This window comes from Rhinatrema bivittatum, chromosome 3, assembly GCF_901001135.1.
Source record: "Rhinatrema bivittatum chromosome 3, aRhiBiv1.1, whole genome shotgun sequence".
Classification (NCBI taxonomy): Eukaryota; Metazoa; Chordata; class Amphibia; order Gymnophiona; family Rhinatrematidae; genus Rhinatrema; species Rhinatrema bivittatum.
In genome coordinates, this window is record NC_042617.1 from 249,456,480 (window position 1) to 249,484,172 (window position 27,693).

At 42.6% G+C, this 27,693-nt stretch overlaps 1 protein-coding gene across 1 annotated transcript in view; it reads right to left on the bottom strand.

The window, feature by feature from the left end:
* Nucleotides 1-247: 247 nt before the first annotated feature.
* LOC115087337 (sulfotransferase 6B1-like) overlaps nucleotides 248-27,693 on the bottom strand; it is a 95,547-nt gene continuing 68,101 nt past the window's right edge. The window contains 3 exon segments of the mRNA XM_029594427.1: nucleotides 248-1,169; nucleotides 5,022-5,178; nucleotides 20,069-20,163. Of these exon segments, the coding sequence (XP_029450287.1) occupies nucleotides 1,039-1,169; nucleotides 5,022-5,178; nucleotides 20,069-20,163 (383 nt within the window). The 3' untranslated portion in view covers nucleotides 248-1,038.

Below are 27,693 nucleotides of genomic sequence, written 5' to 3' on the forward strand. Positions count from 1 at the left end.
GCAAGACTTCCCTTGGGTAAATCCATGCTGGCTGTGCCCCATTAAACCATGTCTGTCTAAATGTTCTGTGATTTTATTCTTTATAAAAGTTTCCACTATTTTTCCCAGGACTGAAGTCAGGCTCACTGGTCTATAGTTTCCCAGATTACCCCTGGAACCTTTTTTAAATAACAGGGTTACATTGGCTACCTTCCAGTCTTCAAGTACAATGGATGATTTTAATGATAGGTTACAAATTAATTGCAATAGGTCTGAAATTTCATTTTTTAGTTCCTTCAGAACCCTGGGGTGTATACCATCCGGTCCAGGTGATTTACTATTCTTCAGTTTGTCAGTATGGCCTACCACATCTTGCAGGTTCATCGTGATTTGGGGCAGTTCACCCTTGATATTTATGTCAAAATTTTGTAACACATGTTTAATAATTCAATTTTTTTTATTAAAAGAGATTAAATGTAGATTCCTTCATTAGCTGAAATTTATACATGCATAAAGCAAACTCAGGCTACAGACATAAAACTGGAAGCATGAGTTTAAGATCAATTTCAAGAAAATAAAGGGGCCGATATTTAGTGCTCTTAGTGGATAAATGGGGACTTATTTGGCTAAGTGGCAGTCACTGAATAACCGGCCAAGTTAAGTGGCTGCCCCTTAACCAGATAAGTATTTATCCAGGTAAGTAGATAGTTGGATATCTTGTGGGCAGGCAATTGGCACATTGAGGCGGGGCACCTTATCCACTTAACTTAACCGGATAAGTGCCTATATTCAGCCTTATCCAATTAAGCTAACTGAATGTTAGACCTGCCAAGCAGGTCTAAAGTTATCCAGATATAACTTAACTGGCTAACTAGAACTTAACTGTTTATATTCAGCAGCCTAGCCGTGCTGCTGAATATACTTTCTAAGTTATCTGGATAAGTTATATCCGGATAACTTAGATAACTAGATATCTTTCAATATTGGACCCAAGATGATCAGTAAGATATTTATACATTTTGTGGCATGGCAGTTATTTTAGAAATTATATTGGCACACTTAGACCTTGCAGTAAACATCATACTTCAGTTTAGCTCCCAGTTTAGTTCTTGCTATGTATTTATTAAAGCTGGCATCCATTTCCTCACTCTGAGCTGGAGAAAAATGTTCCTTCCAGTTTCCAATATCACCTTTGAAGAGAATATAAAGAAGTGTAAGAAATGCAGGATAGTCAGTGTTAAATACAGTACATTCTTAGATTATAAATTCTTTGCAGCCCAATGTTTATTAGTTTGTTATGCCATACGATATCATTCAAACCTTTAGAATTGCATAGGGGCCCTGGACTCAGCTGCAGTGCTGTTTTTGGAGTTCTGTGTTTGAACCTCCTCGATGCAGGCAACAGAGCTTGAAATGGAATGGTGCATTCTGATACGTCCTATTTATTTTTCACATTTATATGCTGCATTATCCACTTATCTAAGTGGCTGACAAGCATATATTCACAAAAGTAAGTCAAACATAAAAAATACTAAAACCAGACTTAAAACATATAGATTCTGAGCCCTTTTCCTCTCCTCACTTCAGGCTGCAAGTCCTCCTGCAATTTCTCATTCTGCTTGAGTTTCAACCACTTTGCATAATTTTATGTCATCTCCATATCTGATCATCTTGCTCACTGCTCCCTTTTCCAGATCATTAATTACTCTGAAACTCCCAAGACTGTATATCCAGTTTTGGCAGTGTCTAGCTTGAGTTCTGAATGAGGACTGGTCCTTTCACTGACAGCTGTCAGTGAAAGGACCAATCAGTGGCCAGCTAGGGAAGTGAATACATTAATATTAATGCAGATATAGCTGAGAGCTGTAGGAGCAGCCAGGTGGAAGGAGGTAAGATCTTCCTCTGCTCCAGCTGGGGTTGGGAGTTTGGGGGAGGGGAGGGTTGAAAATTTTGGTAGCCTGGCCATTTCCACACTAAAATTTAACTTTGAGGAGGATTTGGAATTTGCACCCTAGGCCACTACTTTTTATTTTTTAAACTTGGGTGGAAGTGTGTATGGTCTGCTCAGCTCACACTACCATAGGAAGTTTAGCTCCTGCTCTGACCCAGGCGTTGCTCTGACTCAGGAGTTAAATTTCCCATTATAAAACAATCCACAACAATCAACAATCTGTTGCTTAGTGCACCTCCCTGCATTACAAGGTAATAGCTAATAAGATGATTACTCTGCAACTTGCATGGAGACACGCTAATCTTAGCAGGGTATTTGTGGGTTTTGCTGCATGATTTTTAAGCGCCAAAACCCTTTTACATACCAGGATTGTGTTCGCGCTGAAAAATTCAGGAAAGAAATAGAAGTTAAAAGCCACATTAGGGTCAGTGCTGCTTATTTAATTCATTTAAAAGATGTATCAACCGCAACACTCCAAAGCTTGTGGTGACTTACAACAACAATATTCATAAAAGATAATATAAAAATAAAATGTAAAAGCATTAAAACAAATATGACATACATAGGGACCTTCATTTTTGGTTTTTATTGATCTTTATTTTTTCCTGGAACTTTTTCAGGGTTTATTATGACAAGAAATAAAGGAGGAGAAATTCAGTTGAAAAAAAATGACTCATTATTTTTCTGGGTAAATATCAGAGTTTAAGTTGGTGGACAGAAGCCAGGCCCATAAAACAGTCTTAAGCAGATTATCCCACCCAACTACTCACAGCATGCCCATCTCCACCCCCAGGGCCAGTGCAAGGGGATTAGGTGCCCTAGGCATCTTGTGCCTGCCGCCCCCTCGTCGCGTCTCCCCCACCCGGTTGCACTGCCCTTCCCAGTTGCGCCGACACCCCCATTAGGGGGCATGATCCATGTGGGGCCGTGAGTGGTGAATTGCCGAATCTCCACTCCTCTTTGGCGCACCACTCGTGGCCCCACATGGATCACGCCCTAATGGTTGGCGTCCTAGGCCCAAGCCTACTTCGTCTAGTGGTTCTGCCGGCTCTGTCTACCCCATCCCCTGTCTAGCATGCTCCCCTCCCCCACTCCTTTGCAATGCAACAGCATTTATCCTTCCTGGTGGTTTTCCTCTCTCCTTCAACAGCCTGCTTACCGAGACTCCCACATTCTGCAATACTGCCCTTCTGTTTTTGTCCAGGGCCAGGAAGCGCTTCTGGGGGGGGCAGGGCCTGCTTCAAATGCATTTGTGGCACCAGACAGCAGGCACTTTGACTGCTTGGGGGTAAAGAGGCTGGACTTGAAACACAGAATGGGCGGCACTGGAGGGTGAGTGCTTTCACTGGTTGAGGGCAGGAATTGAAACACAGCTTGCACTTTGGTCCACACTGACTTCCAGCAGTGGATGGAGGTCTTGAAATGCTGCATTTGCAGCTCTGAAGTAGCTTAGGAAAAGTAACCTTTTTTTTTTTTTTAAATTTATATTTTATTGAATTTAAACAATTTTATACAAGAAAAAAAACAATTCTTGTTTGAAAACAGAGATACAACATAGTAATTAATGCTACCATATCATATTGAACCCTGCCTTCATACCTTTCGAAGAAAACTTAAGATGTGGCTTTTCCTCCAAGCCTTCCCCTAAGTCAATTTCACGTCGGACTCAGCACATCAGACTCAACCCAAGGAATGGGATGTTCACTAATCTCTTAACCCGCCTCATATTATTTATATGTTGTTAATTTTTAATTTCCGATCTGCCTACTTCCTGGCTACTATAGCCCCCAAGTTCTATGCCCCTGTTATATGTAACTTTGCTTGCTTCGGCCTTCTTGTTTGGTTACACTTGTTAATCCCAAGTTCCATGTAAACCGGCCTGATGTGAATTTTATTCATGAAGTCCGGTATAGAAATATATATTAAGTATTAAATATTAATACTAGGAATTTATATATTACATACTATTAGTAACTCAAATCAAAATCCACAATCAGAGATCTCAAGACTAAAACCTATGGGCCAGATTTTAAAAACTACGCGCGGGCGTAGATTTGTGTGCGCACAAATCTACACCCGATTTTATAACATGCGCGCGCAGCCACGCGCATGTTATAAAATCCAGGTTCGGCGCACGCAAGGGGGCACACTATTGTGCAACTTGCACGCACTGAGCCGCGCAGCCTTCCTCCGTTCCCTCCGAGGCCGCTCTGAAATCAGAGTGGCCTCAGAGGGAACTTTCCTTCCGCCCCCCCACCTTCCCTCCCTTCCCGTATCTAACCCGCCCTCCAGCCCTACCTAAACCCCCCCTTACCTTTGTCCTCGCGATCCTGGGCACAGCGGCAAATGGCCGCTGTGCCTGGGGGCTCCGGCCCCGCCCCGCCCCCTTTCCTCCCCTTTTTCAAAGCCCCGGGACATACGCGCTTCCCGAGGCTTGCGTGCGTTGCCGAGCCTATGCAAAATAGGCTCAGCGCGCGCAGGAGTTGGTTTTCGGGGTTAAGCGCGTAACCATTTGAAAATCCGCCCCTAAGGAAAAAAAATTTGTTACTTACAATTTATATCTTAAATGAAAAAAAGAAGCTTTTACTTTGATATTTCAATTCGTTATCTTCCTATGGCAGACTATTTATCATACTTTGCACTCTCTCAATAGGGGAGGAACTTCCTGGTAAGGAATTTTTACCCACAAGAAAGGCTGTAAACTGCGCTAGAGAAGGAACCTGATGAGAAATATGTATTCCCACAACTTTTGAAAATGAATTTGATAAAGCCAACTGATATTTCACTGGACTCTATATGGGATGCTATCCAGGCATTAAATTCTAATATTTACAATCAGATGGCCCCAGTGTATACATATTTGGGAAAAATGGATACTCGAATAGAGAATTTAGAAAAGGAAATAAATGTGGAAAATGTACCTTTTAATGTTCAGTTCTAAGCTAGCAGCTGTATGAGCAGTTGCCAGAAAAGGGATCTTTGAGGAGAAATGTTCACTTTGAGAGTAAAGAATTAATCTTAATGTTCTCGTTTTGATACCTAAATAACTCTCTTAGGGAAGAAATGTTGAAATTGCAGTCTGGAATTTTACCTTTTCGAAAAAGGACCTGACCAAATTGGCCATGGGTCTCCTGGGATTTCAATTTCATACTCTGAAAAGTGCCTTTGTTTGCAATCTCCTGGATCTGATCTTGAGTCAGAGGATATCCGAAGAACTCGGCAATCTGTTTCACTCCCGCCACCAGGTTCTGAGAACACAAAGGCCACAATTCAGACTGTGTGAAAAGGACATCTTTCTTCATGTTTAATTAATTTATTTATTTAGAGTGTTATATTCCGCTTTTTTCAGCACTTCAAAGCGGATTACATTCAGGTACTGTGTCAACCATTTAGTTTTTGGAATGATGACGACTCAGGCAGTTCATGTAACTGCACTTACAGACAGACAGACCATCTGATTTATAATAAACTCAGAACCCAAACATATACACACACGCACATGTAGAGTTTGCATGAATTTTCCAGAAAAAAATACCATCTTCAAAAATACATTTTCCACTTGTGCTTTAATGTACAGTTTGCGATTTTATGAATGTAGCTGTTTGATTCTTTGCACACTTTCTAGTGCTGTTTTATAACTTAAAGAAACAAACGCTTTTCTAGAGAATAGTGCTTGTGAAATGTGATTGGCTGAGAGCAGTGGAAACCAAAGTCCTCTATTCATCTGTTGAATATGAATAGGAGGAGACAGGTGGCAATCTTGTAGCGGGCAAACAACTGTTCAGAGTCCACTTTTCACATTAGTGTCAATGGAAAATGCACTTTATTTTAATTTTTTAAAATGTATTACAAAAATTCTAACAAAACTCCACAGAGAACATGACTGGGGTATAGATAGTACTTAAATCTTTAGGAAAGCACTTAAATCTTACTTGTTTATACAAGCTTTCCCACATTTGAGTAATACCTGAACTCGCTTATACACGCCTTCTCACATTTTGTTTATACCTGGTCTGATTCTCTGCTTTTCTAGTTATATTTCATTATTTGATATTGTTTTATTCATTTTATTTTTATCTTATTTATGTATATTGACCTGACTTTTGGTTTTATTTTTATCATTTTATTATATTATGTTTGCCTTTTTATTTTTTGATATGTTTTATGTTATGTCTTTGCTAGTATCAAATTGTTAGTTTTACTAATTTTATTTGTACATCACTTTATTTTACATTTGTAATAATTGCAATTAATCAAGTACAAATTTAATGGCATGTATTTAATGCTTGTTATAAATTTAAAAATTCAATAAAGAAAATTAAAAAAAAAAAAAGTACAAATAAACATAAACATCTATTCAGGAAAGAAAGGGTAAGAACATAGGGAAGAGGAGTGGGGCTATAAATAAAAAATAATATTAAAGCAACAGAAATTCAAGGTTTACAGGTTATGGAGGAGGCACTAAGGATTAATCTAGAAAGAGGGGATGGAACATCCATTTATATTGGTGAGATATACAGATCTCCTTTGCACGCAGAAGAAATGAACAGAAATTTAATTGATGACATTCACAAAATTGCTATGAAAGGGAAGGTGTTATTGCTAGGGGATTTCATTCTGCCAGATACCGACTGGAACATCTCAGCTGTGGCATCACCTAAAAGCAGGGAGCTCTTGGCTGGACTGTCTGCAGAAAGAACTGTTCTGGCAACTGATAACAGGCTAACATTTGAGGGAGTGATACCAGACCTGGTGCTTGTTACGTCGGCCAGCCACAGAGCTCGCGACTGGCCTTCCTTACCTTCCCCGCCGTGCTGTCAGGGATGGTTTTCCCCATCGCAGCAGGGCAGGAAGACTGCACCCGATGCTGTCCTGCTTCTTGCAGCCCTGTCTGCCGCCGGGAGGCCTCTGCTCATGGCGGAAACACCACCGCCAGCTTCCCGCACTTGGCCCCCCAGATGTGCACGCACACCTCTCTGCTCTTCTTAAAGGGCCCATGGCTTGCTATGGCTCCCAGTCCTCCTCCGTGACGTTATTGCTGCAGGACTATATTAGGCGAGTCCTGACTGTCAGGACTTGCCTTGGCAACTGTCCTCCTTGCTGATGTGATAATTGCTTCCACGGTTCTCTATTCTCTTGACTCTTGCCTTCGACCATTGCTATGCCTGACCACACTACGCTCGACTCCTGGCTTCGACCATTGCTACGCCTGACCACGCTACGCTCGACTCCTGCCTTCGACCATTGCTACATCTGACCACGCTACGCTCGACTCCTGCCTTCGACCATTGCTATGCCTGCCCACGCTACCCTCATCTCCTGCCTCCGACCATTGCTTCCCTGACTACGCTGTGGGATTCTGGCTGACCCCCTCATTGAACCTTTGAAGACTTCAGACAGAGGCCCACCTAAGTCCAGCCGGCCCCGGTACCCAAGGACTCAACCTGTGGGGAACGAGGGCGGGTAGTGGCAAAGCTCCAGCTGGCCTCTGTCAATCAGTCAGCTATGCCTACCGATGGTGGGGACCTGCGGGGCTCAACCCCTAAGATAGTCTTAACCCCACCTCGGCCCAAGGGTCCACGAAATCCACGAATCATAACAGTGCTTACCAATGGGGTTAGAGTCTCGGACTGGGGGATCATCTGGAATGCAGTGGTCACAGGATGGTGTGGTTCAGTGTTAGAACACAAGCAGAGGTGGTTTATTTAAAAGTGAGGGTCCTGGGTCACAAAGACTTGGTAAAGATGGGGAGAATCTCAAAGAATCATTAACTAGATGGTATAAGCTAGGGGCAGTAAAAGAGCAGTAGGCAAAACTGAAAGATGTTGTAAGAGTCATCAAACCTCTATATTAGAAAAGTACATAAAAGTAAGAGAAAAGAAGAGGCCACTGTGGTTGTCTGCCTAGAACAGTAAGGAAAAACATGTTAGTGCTCAAACTAGAAGAGATCGAAGCAGAGGTGGATTGTAGGAAACTATTAGCCTGGAAGATTTTGTCAAAACCAGCCCATGGGATACTGTCTGTGTCTGGCTCCCTCATTTACTTTCTGTGAAGCACATTCTTCAACAGCACCCAGAAAGTATGTCAAGCCAAACCTTGAGAGGTATATCATTTGAGCTAGAGCCTGGCAGAATTGAACCAAAATATCTCCAACATAAATTTCATATTTTTTCCTAAATAACTATGTAAATCACATCTTAGACCAGGGACAATCAAACTAAGCTGAAGACCCCTTCCATCCATTCAATTGGTTGGTCTACCTTCCCCCAAATTTGGTAAAAAAAACCAACCCTCTCATATATTATCCTGGATTCCTGGCATGGTGTTAAATTATCTTGCCAACCAATCAGCTCTTGAACCAACTGCCATGCAATGAGGCAACCATACTGCCAGCCAGCATCAGATACACACACATATTCTACTAATATGCTGCTGCTGCTCATGTGCTCACTCAATGAGTGAGCACATGTAATGTTCTTGTTTGCTGCCAGCCCTTCCCCAGTATGCAGCAGCACCCTCCCTTTCCCATTCCCACTCTCTAACATGGTGGATCTCAACCTTTTTCCCATCGTGATACACCTGATGGACAATGTTCCCATATGTGACACACTGCTCACAACAATCCACAGCTAAACTAAAAAATAGCCTCAGTATTACTTTTATTGTTAAGAATGACACAAGGGAAAGATGAGTACTCTCTCTGAACATAAATACATTTTTGTACAAGCTATATTCTCTGTCTCCCATGGGGCCACCGATCTTTTTTCTTCTGCTGTCACTTTCAGGCCCAGCAAGGGAAGATAAAATCAGTTATCACTAGCCTGGAAGAGAAAAAGAATTGCTATTTCTCGCTGGGCTCCAGCAGGAATGGTGGACAAGACCTGTGTCCTACTGGGCCCAGTGGGTGATGAAGTCTGCCTTGTGAACTGTATTGCTTGCACACCCTCCCCACACAATTAAAAATTATGCATTTATAATAGATTTTATATGAAAAATGACATTAAAAAAGACACTTGGAATCCATATGGCTTAGGCCTATTGTCTAATAGGAAGTGGAGACGATGAGCGGTATACAAAATGGTATGTGATTAGGCCTATTGTAACATGTTCAGTATGGGCTTAGCACTCAGAAAATCATGAGTAAAAGAATTATAATAACAATATAGTAAAACCTCCATACTAAAACAACACTAACTGCCAGAACGCAAACGGTAACAACCCTACATATGAAAAAGGTAGACATGCTAATATTACATCATAACCTAAAATACCAATACACCTCATATTAGGAAAATAGAACAAGCTAGGCTGCCATAGATCCCTACACAGAAATACATGCTGGCAGAATTTCTCATCTCGGTCATACATGCAGAAACAGACAGACCCTCACTAAATGCAGAATAAAAAGAGCATACCATAAGTACGAATAGAAATTTTGCAGACAAAAACTGAACTAGGAACCACGTCAGTAGAACAATGGTGTTGCGACCGTCGGTGCTAGACGGCTTCGCCCCGTTTGCCTCACCTTGTTCATGGCTCCTCCCGCTTACCTTGGGAAAATGGCTACCGCCGCGTCTACAAGCCGCCCTCTCCGGCATCCCTGGAATGGCTATGGTGCTGCCTCCCGCCATGCTCCTCCCAAGGACCTACTAGGGTGCGCGCGTGCGCGCCACCCACGTCTTTATTCCAGCATTGGCGCGAACCTCAGGGGCGTCCCCCTCTATTGACATCACGCCATCCGGATAATTAGCCTGCACTGTTTTGCTAGCTCATTGAGTTAGCAAGGATTGGTCTCGGACGGTCTAAGCTACTCTGCCGCTTCCGTGCTGCCATTGGAAGCTCTCTCTCTGCCCTTCGGGGTAATTGCTAACCTGAGTACCTGCTCCTCGGGGGGCCCTCTGCTTTATTTCAGGTGCCTTACAGGGATCAGGTACTCGCTCCTTGAGGGTCTGCTCTCCCTGCCTCAGTGCCTGTAACCATCTACTTCTGCCTGGTGGAATCGTCAACCTTACAGCTACCATCTGGTGAGTAATCTAACTCTCATTCTAACTCATTCACAGTACTGCCTTGCTGGGAAACCTACACCGGAATTCCCCTATACCAATGGGGTGAGAAGGGTCCCCTCTGCCGAGGGTCCTGAGACTGCTACATCCAGACCACCTCACTACTGCCACCTCTGGTGGTATACTTCAAGCTGTATAATAAAAGAACTAATTCTGTGTTTGTGCATCCTGAGTCTAGCCCAGTACTGTGGCTCCCCTCGGGGCTCCTCCCCGTGGGCATGGTCATCTGCCACAGTACCCAAGAATCCACCCAAACACCGCTTAACCATAACAAATGGAAAAGCAGACTCACCATTCCTCATAAAAAAAAAATATAAAAATCAATAGTAATAAAATCATATTTCATAACAACTGAAAAATAGAGCATCCAACAATTAAAAACTCATAAAAATGTTACAAACCCCAATAAAACATTTCAAAACAGCAGTTACAAACATCCAATAAAAAAAAGACCCTGCTCTCCATACTTGAGAACTATTGATTTCAAGGTGCCTGGAGAATGTCTTGGATTAGGAAGAGGAAGAGAAGGAGGATTTGTTGTTCAAACATTCTCCTCTCTCTTTCATACATGCACATACTGTATCCCTCATTCACATACTCAGTCTTTCTTACACAAACATATAGGCTGTTTCTCACTCGCTCTTGCTCAGTCTTGCACGTGGACACACACGCAGGCTTTCTCTCACTTTCACATGCTCAGCATCACACAGGCACACACCCACACACACAGGCTGTCTCTCATGCTCACACAGCACACACACATACACACACAATAGCTGTCTCTCATTCTCACATGCTCAGTCTCACACAGACACACACACACTTGTCTCTCTTCTCCCAGAAGTACAACTATCAGCAGCCTGTTTAAAAGTTACCATCTTAGATTGTAAGCTCTTTGGAACAAGGACTGATTGCACTTGAATTTGAAAAGAAAATGTTGTAAGCCACTTTGAGCATTAGTTGGAAAGACAGGCTAAAAATCCCCAATTAATATAGTTTAAAAAAATGGATATTTCACGTACATTTAATGAGATGGGTGGGCTTGTCTAGTCCTCATTTTCCAATCTGAATCAAAAGATGAATTCCTTCCTCCCCCATAACAGATCTGTTCTGTCCATTTTCTCCCTCTTTCTTGTTAAGTGCTCGCTTATTTCCTGAACCCCTTGCCCGTGCTTTCACACCTTTAAACTACCTTGCATGCTCTCTCTCATCCCTAGCTCCCTTGCTTTCACTCTCCAGCCCCTCTTGATCACTTTCTCAACTTCCAGCTACCATTACTCACTCTTAACACCCCACCACTTCCCTTTCTCACTCTCTCTCCCCCCAGTCTCTTCCCCTTTATTTTTTGTTCTCCCTCCATTATTTTTCCCTTTGCTCATTCTGGCCCCTGTTCACTTTTTTACCCACCCTTCTAATCTTCCCTTTGCAACCCTCCACTCAACAGGAAAAAAACAGAAGCCGCAATTCATACATGCGATTGCCTAAATAAAGGTAAGTACAGCAGAAAAGACACGAAAAACTACAAAAGACAAAATAAAAAACAAAGCAACAAACAAATACAAACAACCTAATACAAATCAAAAGAACCAAAAACATAAACAATGGAGATTTAAACCTACTAATGATCACCCTCCTACTAGTAAATACACAAGCCATAACCAAGAAATTCCCGATCATCACGGATCTACTCTATGACATCAAACCCAACTTCATTGCAATAACAGAGTCCTGGCTAAAAAAAATCTGACATAGTTTTAAAAAACCAAATAGCACACAAGAACTATGATGTATTCTCAATTCCCAGAGCAAACAAAGGAGGAGGCGGACTCCTACTAATAACTGAAAAAAAACTTAAATGTAAACTACTACCCATAATACCCCCAACGAACCATGAAATTGCTATGTTTGAAACCCTCAACATACAAATATGTCTCATTTACTGCCCCCCAAGCCTTCTTGAACTAAATATATCATCGCTAATAGAATTCTTCACAACACACTTACATACAACAAAACTCACAATAGTGTTAGGAGATTTCAATTTACATATGGACGTACTGTACACCCTTTATCAAACACCTGCCGAACCTTAATGGACATTATGACAACCCTAGGGTTCACCTTAATTACAGACAATCCAACACACAAAGCAGGACTCTCCCTTGACCTGACATTCATAAATAGCTTCTTAGAACACATTAAAACAAACTACTCACAAATTCCATGGTCCAACCATTTTCTAATACAGTCCACCATCAAATATACGAGGTCCCAGCCAAAACATAGAACGGAACCAATAGAATTTAAGTACTGACCGCCATTTAACATTGAAACATTTCGAAACGAATTAGACGAAAAACTAAAAGAATTTGAGGTTAAGGATGGCCACTCAGCAACAAAAACATGGATAGAAACAATGAACAAACTAGCAGATGAAATCAACCCGATGAAACACACCCTCATCAGAGAACCAAAACAAACAAACCCATGGTACAACCAAAAGATAAAAGAAATCAAGCAAAATCTGAGAAAAAAAAAGAAAAAGACTGGAAAAAACCACAAAACAAATGAAAACCTAACTAGATATAGGAAACACCTAGCCTACTACAAACAAACAATCCTTGATGCAAAAAAACAATACTATAGAACAAAAATTGAAAAATTTTCAAATAATCCTAGAACGTTATTCATCATAGTCAAAAACCTTGCCAACGACACAACAGAAGTTCCCACAGAGATACCTGAAAACAAATGTAACGAAATAGCTCAATACTTCGATGACAAAATTAGAAACCTTAAAAACAAAATTCCAAACACAACAAAACAAGAAATCAAAATGCACATAAGAGACAGTACACATTGGTCCACATTTGAGGAAACAACAGAACCTGAAGTAGAAGCCATGCTAAAAAAGATAAGCCCAGCCCCACATATAATTGACACCATACCAACATAAAAAAACTAGCCAACATAGGGCCTTATTTTCCAATATCGCATTGGTAACGCATTAGGGGGCGTTACCAATGCAAATGAGGCTTCTTTCGTGCAGTGGGGAAACATCGTGTGCGGCGATGTTTTCGCCAAAACATTAGCGGTCCCAGACAGCCTGTTGCAGGAGAGAGAGAGAGAGAGAGAGAGAGAGAGAGAGAGAGAGAGAGAGAGAGAGAACCTTACTATAGTGCCTATGCCCTACATAGGTATTTGAATCCCTATGGGAGGGCTACCTACTAACTCGGGGTGGGGATTAGGTATGAGCGTCGGGGGTTGGGGGCCACTTTGCATTCCACATGAGACCTACGGACAGAACAGTGGTCTCTAGTGCAGATTTGCTGGCCGTCGGAGTGAGGACGCTCACTCCAAGCGGAGATTTGGCCAACATTTTCTCCACCTAGCATGTTGTTGCCCAGGTAGAGTGTCCATCAAGCTAGGTGGAGAGAACGTTGCCCAAACCACTTCTTGGTGTGAGCGTCCTCACTCCGACGGCCAGCAAATCTGCACTAGAGACCACTGTTCTGTCCGTAGGTCTCATGTGGAATGCAAAAGTGGCCCCCAACCCCCGACGCTCATACCTAATCCCCACCCCGAGTTAGTAGGTAGCCCTCCCATAGGGATTCAAATACCTATGTAGGGCATAGGCACTATAGTAAGGTTCTCTCTCTCTCTCTCTCTCTCTCTCTCTCTCTCTCTCTCTCTCTCTCTCTCTCTCTCTCTCTCTCTCTCTCTCTCTCTCTCTCTCTCTCTCTCTCTCTCTCTCTCTCTCTCTCTCTCTCTCTGTCCGGAACTACCGTGGATGGCTATAATCCTTTTCTGGCCCGTTGCGCAGTCCATAACGCGAAGTTGGAGTTGTAGTTAAAATCCGCGCTACCACTGCGGTTGTTTCACCGCACACGATACACAGGTTCCCGCTTTACATATACTCCGCCCCCTGAATACCAAATGACTAATTTGCAATCGCGTTAACAGCTGTTAACGCGATTCGCGAATTTATCGCACGCGGTAAAGTGCTTTGAAAATGAGGCCCATAGTCTCCCCCACATTAACAAAAATCATAAACCTCTCCTTAGAGGAAGGATCCCTTCCAGATAACCTGAAAGGAGCAATAATTAAACCAATAATAAAGAAAAAAAACAGTGACCCACTTATACTGAGTAACTACAGACCAGTCTCAAATCTGCCACTAATAGCAAAATTAAAGAAAAAATCGTTCAAAAAGAACTAGCTGAACACCTAGACAACAATAATATACTGTACCCCTCACAGCATGGATTTCGCAAACATTACAGCACTGAAACCTTACTACTCTCATTGACGGACAGCATAATGAGAGGTTTTGACAATGGTAAACATTACATCCTACTAATGCTCGACCTATCCTCTGCCTTTGACACAGTAAATCATGACATACTGCTAAAAAGACTCGACGAAATTGAATTAAAGGAAAAAACTAAAGCCTGGTTCAGATCATACCTAAGTAACAGATATTATCAAGTTGAAATAAAAAACACATTGTCAGAGAAAAGAAATCTAGTAACTGGAGTACCACAAGGATCAGCACTCTCCGCTACTGTTAGGGGTTCTTTACCTCTTTCCTTCTCTCGGGGGTTTAGTCTGGCTGCCTCGGGGCTTGCGGCGCGTCGGTCTCGGAGTCTGCTTGACCGGGACCAGCGTCACTGGCCTTGCATGTGCACGGTGTGCGCACGCGTCGGTGACGTCACGAGGCGCACGCGCGCGCATTAGTCCTTTGCTGGGACTTTTCTCATTCCTGTGTTTATTTTTACATGCGCGCGCATCAGTGATGTCATCGTGCGTGTAATCGCATGCCGAGGGGGTTTTGTGACACTAGACTGTTTCCTGTGCTGATTGGTGGGGAGATTCAGCGCGGGACAGAGAATACCCCTCAGCTGTTAGCTTTAACAGCTTCGTTGTGGCATTCCGGTTGCCTTGGCAACAGACTTCAGAGTAAGGCTGGTATTCTTTGTGCTCTTGTCTGTTGCTTTTATTTTAATTCAATTATTTTAAATACAAGTTAATATGTTATTCTCTGAATTTTTAAGAGTTTTGCTTGTTAAATATGTTACTAATTAGTATAATATGTATATGAATACACTTTTGTTCTGAAGCAAGTATTTTTCTTGACAACTAAAGACCAGTCAGATTCTTGAATTGGTTTTAATCATTTGTACTTCATCTGACTGTTCTGTTTAAACTTCGTGTACAAGTGAAATTAAATTCATCTATAATTGAACTGTTTCCTGTTTTAAACCGCCTATCATCTGATCAATTCATATTGATCAGCTGAACCAAGGATCCACTAAATACCAGTATAACAGCTACACTCTTTAATATCTACCTACTTCCACTGTGCCATCTTCTAGCTGGCCTGGGTATCATACACTACATATACGCCGATGATATTCAAATATTACTACCAATCGAAGACTCACTGGAAAAGACAATAAACCTAGCAATCATGTACCTTGACATCATTAAACAACTACTAAACCAAATGGAGCTAGTTATTAACATAGAAAAAACCGAATTCCTCCATCTAGAACGAAAAAACATGACAGTCATCCAATCTCCTATACTACTAAAAAACAATCAGAAAATTGAAATAGCCGAGAAAGTACGGAACCTCGGTGTAATAATTGACACAAAACTCAGCCTCAAACAACACATATCCTTAAAAGTCAAAGAAGGATATGCCAAACTAATGGTCCTCAGGAAACTTAAACCGTTTCTAAATCAAACGAACTTCCGAACTGTCCTACAAGCTTTAATATTTGCCAGCACTAACTACTGTAATGCCCTACTATTAGGATTACCATACACGACAATAAGACCAAATACTCCAAAACTCAGCCGCAAGAATTCTGACTGGCAAAAGAAAAAGAGATCACATCACTGAAACGCTAGCTGACCTACACTGGCTGCCAATTGAATACAGGGTAAAATATAAAACCCTTTATACAATACATAAACTAATCCATGACGAAAAAGCTGACTGGCTAAACACAGCACTCCGCGTCCATGTCCCACACAGAAACCTGAGATCTGCCAACAAAGCCCTCCTAACCATCCCCTCAGTCAAAACTGCAAAACTAACCCAAGTCAGAGAAAGAGCACGATCATTGGCCGGACCGATACTATGGAACACCATGCCCATAGAGGTAAGGCTACAGAGAGATTTCAAGACTTTCAAAAAGAGCTTAAAGACATGGCTCTTTAGAGAAGCATTTTTCACAAAGAGAGCGAGAAAGATGAGAAACACTGAAAGCTGTACACACAAAATCTTTATACAGCACTAAGCACATTATATGTATGTACGTCATGGTTTGTTTATTGCACCTCTTAACTTGAATGTATAAAAGGTCAGATTAGACAGCACTGAACATTTAGCCATTATTATGAAACTATGTTACCGAGCTTATTAGGCACCTCCATTACCAATATTAGGAACAGATACATGTCAATTTACTATATGTACCTCTATGTAAATCGTTGTGACAGTAATCTACTGAGCGACGGTATAGAAAAGATTTTTAAATAAAAATAAAAATAAAATAAAAATATGCTGGCTCAATACGAAGTTTGACCTGTATAGGCCTAGCAGGTCCCTCAAGACTACGGGGTCCTCACGCCGCTCAAATATAACAGTCAGTCAACAGAGGAAGAAGCAAGCAGCTGCAGGTAACAAGTGCTGTTACTCTTTTCCTCCATCTAGCAGATGGGAAGATGGTGCTGGGCAGTGTGTGTAGGAGGGCAGGGAGGTTTGATTAAGAGAAGGAGGCCTGGCAACTGTGAAGAATCGCATGGGGGAGGCTGGAGAGTGGCTGTCACAATAGGGACTCATTCTCTTTCTTGGGGCCGCGGAGGCTGACGTTGTGCCTCTTCAAATTTAGCTTGTACTGCTCCTTCTTTTGTTCCCGCGTGGGTCCCCCTGACTTCCTCTTCCAGTCCGTGCCGATAAGGCGGCCGTACCGCCCACACTGCCCCTCACCCCCACGTGTTCTTTCCAGATGGCCGCTTAGTGCTGCGATCAGCTCTGCTGCTAGAGTTCCACCCAAACTTGAAATTGCTGACTGCCCGAGCGGAAGAGGAGATCCCCACATTCCGCTGGAGCAGAGGAGAGGGAAGGGAGATTAGCTGAATCAGCAGGCAACCAGGGAACTCTGTATTCTGAAGCGGAGGCAAGCAACACACCATCTTGTGCTTTGTGGCACAGTGGTGTGTCGCCACACACTGATTTGAGAATCACTGCTCTAGCAGACTCACTGGTTCCTCACAGCCACATCAGACAGAAACCTCACGAACGATGTACAGACTCTTCTTCCAGGCTCATCCCTCCCTTTCTGTGACTGTAGCTTGCCTCCACCCTGCCCCTGCCACTCTTGTGCATGCCCCTTGACTGTGTGCTACACTGTCTCTATTCCTTTCATGGTTCTACAGGTTCTGCCTTGCCTATCTGCTGCAGAGGAGTGAGGGCCAGACGTAATCCATGCTACTGGCTCCCTACGAAGTCTGGCCAAGACTGCACATCTCACTGCCGCAGCTGAGATTAGAGAGAGCTCCTGACCCAAAGTGGATGGTATGGAGCAGTCTCCCAGAGGAGATGGTGGAGATGTGAACAGTATAGAAAATCAAGAGAGCATGAGGCAAGCACAAAGGATCTTCTGAGGCAGAGGAAGGGTCTATAAAGCTGAGCAGATCTGGATGGGCAGACTGAATGGGCTATATGGTCTTTATCTGCTGTCATGTTCTTTGTTTCATTGAAAATATATAATCAAAAAATATATAATCAAAAATGTTTACAAAAAGGACCATAAAAAATAGCAAATACTATTCTGGGACCTTTCAAATCCCACAATATGGCGGGAGCAAGACAAAAAGACAAATCAATACATAAGGAATACAATTTTCATAAGCTATTTATGTAAATAAATGACATATTTACCAGTGACATATCAGCTGTCAGAAAATTGCCTATCCTCCCTGCTCAAGGCAACCTACTTGCCTAAGATGAGGATCAGACGCCCACACCCAAAATTTGAATATCAGTTGGTTATGTTGTAACAAACTCTTAGCTATGACTCCTTCTTTGTTTTAACAGAGCAGCCTCCTTTGCTTCCCTCTTTTTCTTCTATTGTGCTCCAGATAGCCGTTTTCCTTCCATCTGACACCCCTGCAGCAGACTGTACAATGTATGGTGCTCCTGAGAACGTGGACTAAAATTTGGCTATTTCTGAAAATAAAACATATAAAACCGGACCACAAATGGCACCTTCATGCAACAAGAAAGACTCAGTGTCCCCAGCAAATCTAAATATAGAGACAGGCCCTCACCAAATGCAGAATAAGTAACTGCAGATTTAAAAATGTGCAGACAAAACCTGAAATGGAGACCCTCAAGGAAGCAGACACTCATGCAAAAGGACCTGTAGAGACAACGAGATTTGGACATCTGAATGGCAGATGAAATTTACTGTGAAGTCCAAATTGATGCACATAGGGAAAAATAATCCCAACTACAGGTATTCAGTGCTGGATTCTGTATTAGGAGTCACCACCAAGAGAAAAGAGCTCAGAGTTCCTGTGGACAGTGCATTGAAATCCTCAGCTCTGCTTGTAGCGTTGGTAAAAAAAAACCTAATAGAACGTTAGGAACAATCCAAAAAGTAACAGATAATAAAACAGAGTATATCATATTGCCTCTGTACTGAATCACGGTGTGCCCGCACCTGTGCAGTTCTGGTTGCCACATCTCAATAAAGGCATAGCCAAGCCAGAAAAAAGTATAGAGGAGGGCAACAAAAACAATAAATGGGATGGAAAAACTCCGCTATGATGAGAGATCCTCACAGGTTAGGACTCTTCAGTTTGGAAAAGAGATGGCTGAGATGGGACATGATAGAAGTTTATAAAATCATGAGTGGGACGGAACAGGCAAATATAGGACGGTTATTTACCCTTTCAAATATTATTAAAACAAGGAACCACTCTTTGAAACTAACAACCAAACATGCAAAGCAGCTCATTACTATTTTAGCAGTTTTGGAAGGAAAATAACACGCAGTATTTAAAATACCACAGCATATCACTACTACTAGGCATTTACCACACGGTTAAATGTCTAATGCTGCTTAGTAAATGACCCCTTTGGGGCCCTATTTACTAAGCAGTTTACCCATAGATACAAAATGGGAGAAAACGTTAGTAAATAGGCCCCCTTATATTGTAAGCTTTCCAGGGGATAGGGAAATATCTACATTACCTGAATTGAAGTGTTACAAAAGATGGAATATAAATAAATGAAAAATTATTATAAAAAGAAATTACAGAAATCAGACAGACCAGCCCGTATTTCTCAAGCACCTCCTTACTTCCACTTTTCCACCTGACTCCAGTCTGACGAGCTAATCTCGACCCTAAAGAAGCATTGAAAAGGTCAACCAGCACTTAAGATTCCTTTTAAGCTTTTGAATGTAGCCCCATTGCTTTATCTGCTTTTATATTATTTAATTAGATTTCTATATTCCACTTTTTGGCACTTCAAAGTATGTGTCACATTCAGGTTCAAGAGGTATTTCCCTATCCCCACAGGGCTTTTGATCTAATTTTGAATCTGAGACAATGGAGGGTAAAGTGACTTGCTCAAGGTCACAAGGATTGACAGTGGGATTTAAATGCTGGTTTCCGTGGGTCATAGCCTGCTGCTCTAACCACTAGGCTACTCTTCCTCCTTTTAGTTTAGCTGTAAGTTAGTGGTCACCTACAATGATGCTTCTAGGGATGGAAGGTCAAATTTTGATCTTCTATTGTAATAAATGTCAGAGGACGTTTAAATATGCAGAAAAATGTAATTTTCCCCTGACTGTTTATTCAGGCCAGTTGTGCTATGGGATATTTAATTTGGCTCAGTTCCATACTTTTTCCCAATTTATAAAAGCTGCTGAATTATTTACCATCTTAGCAGTCCCTACTTGGTAATATCTTTTCTGTCTTTCAACTTGATATTCGCCAGACAAGAAATCGAGTGAATAAAACAATTGCAAAATGTCACATTCTTGGCCCTTACCTCTTTCATGTCTTCATAGGCAATGATCATAACATCCTCATCATCAAGGTGTTCATTCCAAGCAAGCATGTGTTCAAAATAAGATGCCCAGCAGACTGCAATCAACAAGACAATTAATACAACATAAACAGCTAGTGCAAATAGAGTAGATCAAAATACCAGTGCTGTGGAACAAGGAGACATTTGTTATTAATGAAGTAGGGCCCTTACAAATATTTTAAGTTGAATTTGTTTTTTAATCATCTTTTTCTTAATTAACTTTGTATTGTTAGATAAAAAATCTTTATACTGTGTGACTAACCCTTCGGTTTATCACTAGATGGCCCTAGCTCCCTCACCATCTGGAATAGTAACAGCATGGGATTTTCCATTCTCTTTCAGTCTCTCCAATGAGTTGACTGGATTTGCTATCCCAGGGGCATAAGGTGGAGTTAGATGGGTACAGAGTGTGGTCAGTTTGAGTTAGAGGGTGAGGAGTAAGGAGTGATTTTTCTTTTCTCCCTGCTGAGTTGGGCCCACTAACCCAGCTTGGTAATTTTCTTGCGTTTAAGAACATAAGAACATAAGAAATTGCCATGCTGGGTCAGACCAAGGATCCATCAAGCCCAGCATCCTGTTTCCAACAGAGGCCAACCAGGCCACAAGAACCTGGCAATTACCCAAAAACTAAGAAGATCCCATGCTAACTGATGCAATTAATAGCAGTGACTATTCCCTAAGTAAAATTGATTAATAGCCATTAATGGACTTCTCCAAGAACTTATCCAAACCTTTTTTGAACCCAGCTACACTAACTGCACTTACCACATTCTCTGGCAACAAATTCCAGAGCTTTATTGTGCGTTGAGTGAAAAAGAATTTTCTCCGATTAGTCTTAAATGTGCTACTTGCTGACTTCAATGAATGCCCCCTAGTCCTTCTATTATTCAAAGTGTAAATAACCGATTCACATCTACTCGTTCAAGACCTCTCATGATCTTAAAGACCTCTATCATATCCCCCCTCAGCCGTCTCTTCTCCAAGCTGAACAGCCCTAACCTCTTCAGCCTTTCTCATAGGGAAGCTGTCCATCCCCTTTATCATTTGGTTGCCCTTCTCTGTACCTTCTCCATCGCAACTATATCTTTTTTGAGATGCGGCGACCAGAATTGTACACAGGTATTCAAGGTGCGGTCTCACCATGGAGCAATATAGAGGCATTATGACATTTTCCCGTTTTATTAACCATTCCTTCCTAATAATTCCTAACATTCTGTTTGCCTTTTTGACTGCTGCAGCACACTGAGCCGCGATTTTAAAGTATTATCCACTATGATACCTAGATCTTTTTCCTGGGTGGTAGCTCCTAATATGGAACCTAACATCGTGTAACTACAGCAAGGGTTATTTTTCCCTATATGCAACACCTTGCACTTGTCCACATTAAATTTCATCTGCCATTTGGTTGCCCGATCTTCCAGTCTTGCAAAGTCCTCCTGTAATGTATCACAATCCGCTTGTGATTTAACTACTCTGAATAGTTTTGTATCATCCGCAAATTTGATAACCTCACTCATTGTATCCCTTTCCAGATCATTTATATATATATATATTGAAAAGTACCGGTCCAAGTACAGATCCCTGAGGCACCCCATTTTTTACCCTTTTCCACTGAGAAAATTGACCATTTAATCCTACTCTGTGTTTCCTGTCTTTTAACCAGTTTGTAATCCACGAAAGGACATCGCCTCCTATCCCATGACTTTTTAGTTTTCTTAGAAGCCTCTCATGAGGGACTTTGTCAAACGCCTTCTGAAAATCCAAATACACTACATGTACCAGTTCACCTTTATCCATACGTTTATTAACCCCTTTAAAAAAATGAAGCAGATTTGTTAGGCAAGACTTCCCTTTGGTAAATCCATGTTGACTGTGTTCCATTAAACCATGTTTTTCTATATGCTCTACGATTTTGATCTAGAGAATATTTTCCACTATTTTTCCAGGCACTGAAGTCAGGCTCACTGGTCTATAGTTACCCAGATCGCCCCTGGAGCCTTTTTTAAATATTGGGGTTACACCGGCCACCGTCCAGTCTTCAGGTACAATGGATGATTTTAATGATAAGTTACAAATTTTAACTAACAGCAAAAGTGGGGGCCAGCTAGTTTCCAATTGAATCTCACAAAATTAACTAACTGTGAACATTGCCACAAGTCAAATCTGGATTAATTTTTTTTTTAAAAAAAACCACTTTATTAGAATTTCATTCCTTTAAAACATTTTTTTTAATTTTTAATTTTTTTATTGTGATTTTTTGTTTTTTGTTTTTTAGAGACAGAAACCTCAGCACTGGTAAAACAGGTTAGTTAACCAAGTTTTTTTGAAAAACCAGTATTTTCAATCACAGGTTTCTATTTGTCTCTCTATATTTTTTTATTTAAAATTCTTTTCCTATGAAAAGTATATTGAATTTTTTTAATTCCTGGTGCAGTGTGTCTTGAATAACTACCATGTTATATTACTTTAATGGTAGAAGAATTCTGCATGTGATTTTCACTGCTAAGAAGACGGTAGATTTTCACTAGTGCGGCATTGATAATTTCTATACCGCTGACCAGCTTCTTATGAATTTCTTAGCGGCAAGGGATTTAAGCCGCTAACCCACACACTGCATTGTGAAAATTTATCCAGAAATAATTTGTCGGTTTGAAGCCCAAAGAAAGAACAAGACTATTTTCTTTGTCCTAAAAATGATAGCACTTATCTTTTTAGACTCGCGACCATTTCTTTTTTATGCCTGAAACGAGTCTGTGCCAGAAGTCCCCGCCAACGTTAACGTTTCGCTCAACGCTTCCTCAGGGCGAGTTGGGACTGTCTGTGAACAAACGCTTACGGGCTTCTTATTATCAATGCCGCACTAGTGAAAATCTACTAAATAAAGTTGGTTTTTTTAAAAAAAATTAATCCAGATTTGACTTGTGGCAATGTTCACAGTTAACAAATTTTAACTAATACAGCAGAAATTTCATTTTTTAGTTCCTTCAGTACCATAGGATGCATACCATCCAATCCAGGTGATTTGGTACTCTTTAGTTTGTCAATCTGGCCTACTACATCTTCCAGGTTCTGTTGTGTTCCGCGTTCGTGGCCGTCCACGGCTGCGGCCCCCTACCTCACCTGCAGCAGCGACCCGCCACGGCAGCTTCAAGGGAAGCTGCTGAGTCTGTGCCCGTCGTTCTGGCATGGGTCCCCGGGATAGCCGCCGGGTGGGGAGCCGTCCTGCTCCTCCCTCGTGGCGTCAGGCAGCCTTTCCTCCGCAGAGGAAATCCAAGATGGCCACCGCCATCTTAGGCGCGAGGCCGCGCCTCCTTGCTAGATTTAAAGGGACTTCATCCCTTTAACTACTCTCAGCTGTTCCCATGATCCCAGAGCAGAGGAAGTATATAAGGAGACTTCCTCTGCTCATCCTTGACTTGGCAAACGTCCTTTCAGCGTTGTTTGAGTCTGCTTTGCTTCGGTGAGTCTTCTTGCGCTTGGATCCTGGTTCCTGACTTTGGACTGGCTAGCGGTGATTCTTGGTGGTGTGACTTCAGACTGGCTAGCGGTGATTCCTGGTGTGTGACTTCGGACTGGCAAGTGGTGATTCCTGGTGTGTGACTTCGGACTGGCAAGTGGCGATCCATGGTGTGTGACCTCGGACTGGTAAGCAATTACCCCTCTGGCCCTTGACCTTGGACCTTCTTCTGGACCATCGTCTCCAAGGGCCCACCTAAGTCCCAGCAGCCGGGTCCCTATGGGCTCCTCCCGGGGGGATCGCAGGCTTCCAGGGGTGAAGCTCCAGTTAGCCCTTGCATCGAGCTCTCAATTCCTTGACCTCTCAAAGATCCACCTAAGTCCCAGCAGTCCGGGTCCCTACGGGCTCCTCCTGGGGGGACCGCGGGCTTCCAGTGGCAAAGACACAGTTCCTCTCCTTGACGTCACGACTCTTCGTCTGCCTCCACAGTTCGCCTCAGTCTCCAGTGCCGAGGGTCAGTTGGTTCGCATTCTTCTGCTCTGCCTCGCCACCTGACGGGAGAACCTAAGGATCCACCTCCTCAGGTGTACCATCCTCCTGTCGGTCCAAGGGTTCACAAGCCTGAGCATAACAGGTTCACAGTGATTTGTTTCAGTTCGTCTGACTCATCACCCTTGAAAACCATCTCCGGAACTAATATCTCCCCAACATCCTCATTAGTAAACACGGAAGCAAAGAATTCATTTAGTCTTTCTGCAATGGCCTTAACTTCCCCTAAGAGCCCTTTTAACACCTCTGTCATCTAATGGTTCAACTGACTCCCTCACAGCTTTCTTGCTTCGATATATTTAAAAAGTTGTTTATTATGAGTTTTTTGCCTCTATGGCCAACTTCAATTCAAATTCTCTCTTCGCCTGTCTTATCAATGTTTTACACTTAACCTGACAATGCTTATGTTTTATCCTATTTTCTTCAGATGGATCCTTCTTTCTTTCTCAGTACACTCCCTGTCTGAGAGGGTCTTTCTCTCCTTTGTAGAGAGTGAAGGTTTTTGTAGCTTTAATAAGTTTTCTTATTCTGGGGAACACCCTGGGTCCTCTAATCCTGAGAGCAGAGGCTGGAGACCTGTGAGCAACCCCTCTACCCCCTAGAGGAAGCAAGACCAGTGACAGCACTACCCAGCTTGAGATTTTTTGGATAGAGAATTTTGAATTTTTCCCCTTTTGTTCATGTGGAGATTTTTGTCCCACCCCTTTGCACAACCTGATGAAGGAGATACAGAGCTGTGAGCTGAACTGGAAATCTGGCCTCTCTCCCTGAGAAGTCCTTCAAGGTTGTATCATTCAGCCTTGGGAGACTCCCAATTGGATCTCCACCCCAAAGGGATCAGGACACAGGTTGTGGGCATCAGACTGAACTTTGGACTCAGGTAGGATCTTTTCGTGGCGTGGATCCCCGTACTAGGATTCTCCCTCTCCTGCACTGTTTGGACAGACAAGTAGGCAGTGGCAAGCTCCCTCCCAGAAGCTGGAGACACCAGCGTCCCAACAGAGACCCTGTATAAATAGTAGGGATATGCATTTGTTTGCGACAAAATAGGAAATAGAGACGATATTTCCTATTTTATCGCAATTGGGGGGGGGGGGGGCGACGAAACGATAAGAAAACCCACATAATGTCGTGTGGTTTTCTTATCATTTTGGGGGGGAGGAGGGGAGAAAGGGCACATTAAAAAACCCAAACCAAACCCACCCCAACCCTTCAAATTAAATTGCAAACCCCTACCCTCCCGACCCCCCAAGACTTGCCTGACACCCCCCCCCCAAGACTTACTGAAAATCCCTGGTGGTCCAGCGGGGTCCCGGAAGCAATCTCCCCCTCTCGGGCTGTCGGCTGCCACTGATCAAAATGGCGCCGATGGCCCTTTGCCCTTACCATGTGACAGGGGCTAACTGTGCCATTGGCTGGCCTCTGTCACATGCTAGGAGCAATGGATGACCGGGGCCATTTTAAAAAATGGCACGGGCCATCCATTGCTCCTACCATGTGACAGGGGCCGACCAATGGCACCGATAGCCCCTGTTACATGGTAAGGGCAAAGGGCCATCGGCGCCATTTTGATTAGTAGCAGCCGACGGCCCGAGAGGGGGACCCCGCTAGACCACCAGGGATTTTCGGTAAGTCTTGGGGGGGGGGGGGGGAGGTTGGGCAAGTTTTGGGGGGTCGGGAGGGTGGGGGTTGCAATTAATTAAATTTGAAGGGTGGGGGTGGGTTTGGGGGGTTTTTTTGGTTTTTTTTTTTACAACCCCCTATTGGAATTCATTAAATGTGAAGGGTTGGGGTGGGTTTCGTGCTTTGTTTCGGGGGCAGACGAAATAAAATTGGCCCGAAACACGGGAAAACGAAATTTCCGGTGGCGGGCCGATACCGAAGGCCAAACCAAAAGGTTTGGCCGAATCACATCTCTAGTAAATAGTTCAACTGTACAGTTTCATTTGCTAAATGTTTGTGAGACGATGATTGATTTTTTGGAAATGATCAGTAAATATAATTTATATACCCAGTCTGAGTCCAGCATGTCTGTCCTTGAGGAGGATACCCCACCAGAAAAATACACACACTATAGAAGGGATTCTCTATCACCTGGGCTACAGAGGAGCCCACAGAAAGAGCTCACTCCCTTGAAATTTCAGGAAGGAGGGGAAGGATGGCAAGAGCAGCTCTGACTTATAAATACTTTTATGGTCCGAAGGGAAACAACAACACTGTAGCAAAGGGTTGCAGCTGCTTTTCTTAGCATCCAGTCATATGAATCCAGAACAAGTGGGTTATGCACCTCTACCAGCAAATGGAGATGGAGAAAACTGTACCTCCCTGTTTGGTGACATAAAACATGGCAACTTGGTTGTCGATTTAAATCAAGATGTTCTTCTAACAAAGAAGATGTGTGAACACTGATAGAGTGAATCTGATTGCCCTTAATTCCAGGAAATTGATCTGAATATGACTTTCCTTGGGAGACAAGGTACCCTGGGTTTGAAAGGATCCTGTGAGCGTGCCCCATCCTTTTGTGGAGGTGTCCATTGCTAGCATTACTTGTTGGGGAAGAGCGCGAGGTGGAACTCTATCCTGAAGCATGCGGGAGTTGATCCACCAACGCAACTCCCATTTTATATCCCTGGAAATCCATACTATAGTTGATAATGGTTGAGTTAGTCAATTCCATTGAGAGTGCAGACAGCATTGAAGGTAATGGATATGAAGGTGGGTTAATGGGACTACGTGAATAATCACCACCATATTACCCTAATGCAATGAAAATTGTTCTAGCTGTCAAGCACTGAGAAGTCAGTAGTTTAGTGTTCACTTGTTCTGATGGTAGAAACACTTTCTTTTGTAGTGAGTCAATCTATGCAGTGATGAATTTGATTCTCTGAGTAGGCAATAGATTTGACTTCTCAAAGTTGACCAGAAAACCCAGATCTTGTAGAAAATGAATTATCTTGTGAAGGGAAAGCACCATTGTTTCTCGATAGCTTGTGTTGGTTAGCCAGTCATCCAAGAAATGGAAAACTTGGATCCCTTGGTGACGTAGGTGTGATGCTTCAACTGTGAAGCATTTGGAGCTGTTGACATGCCAAAATCAGAGTACCCCTGGTACTGGGAAGAATCAACCTTGAAGCAAATATAGCACAGATGGGAAGGATAGATTAGATTATGAACATAGGCATCTTTCAGATCGAGAGTACACATCCATTCCTCCTTCTGGATGTAGGGGATAATTGTGCTGAGGGAATTCATTTTGAATTTCTCTCAGACTAGATATTTATTCAAGTGTCTCAAATCCAAAATGGAACTCAATCCTCCTGACTTCTTAGGAATGAGGAAATATTAGGAGTAGAAGTCTTGTCCTTGTTGGGACATAAAGACTGGCTCTATCACTTTTTGTTGCAGATATGATTACAACTTCTAAGTGAATCTGTATCAGGTGAGATGGGTCTAGTTTAAGAAACAAGCAATGTGAAAGAGATGGTAGCTGGGAGAAATGCAAATGGGAGCATTGAGAGGAGAGGATCACCTTGCTGGTGGCTGAAAGAAATCAGTAAGTTTTTGCTTGGAAAATTTTCTT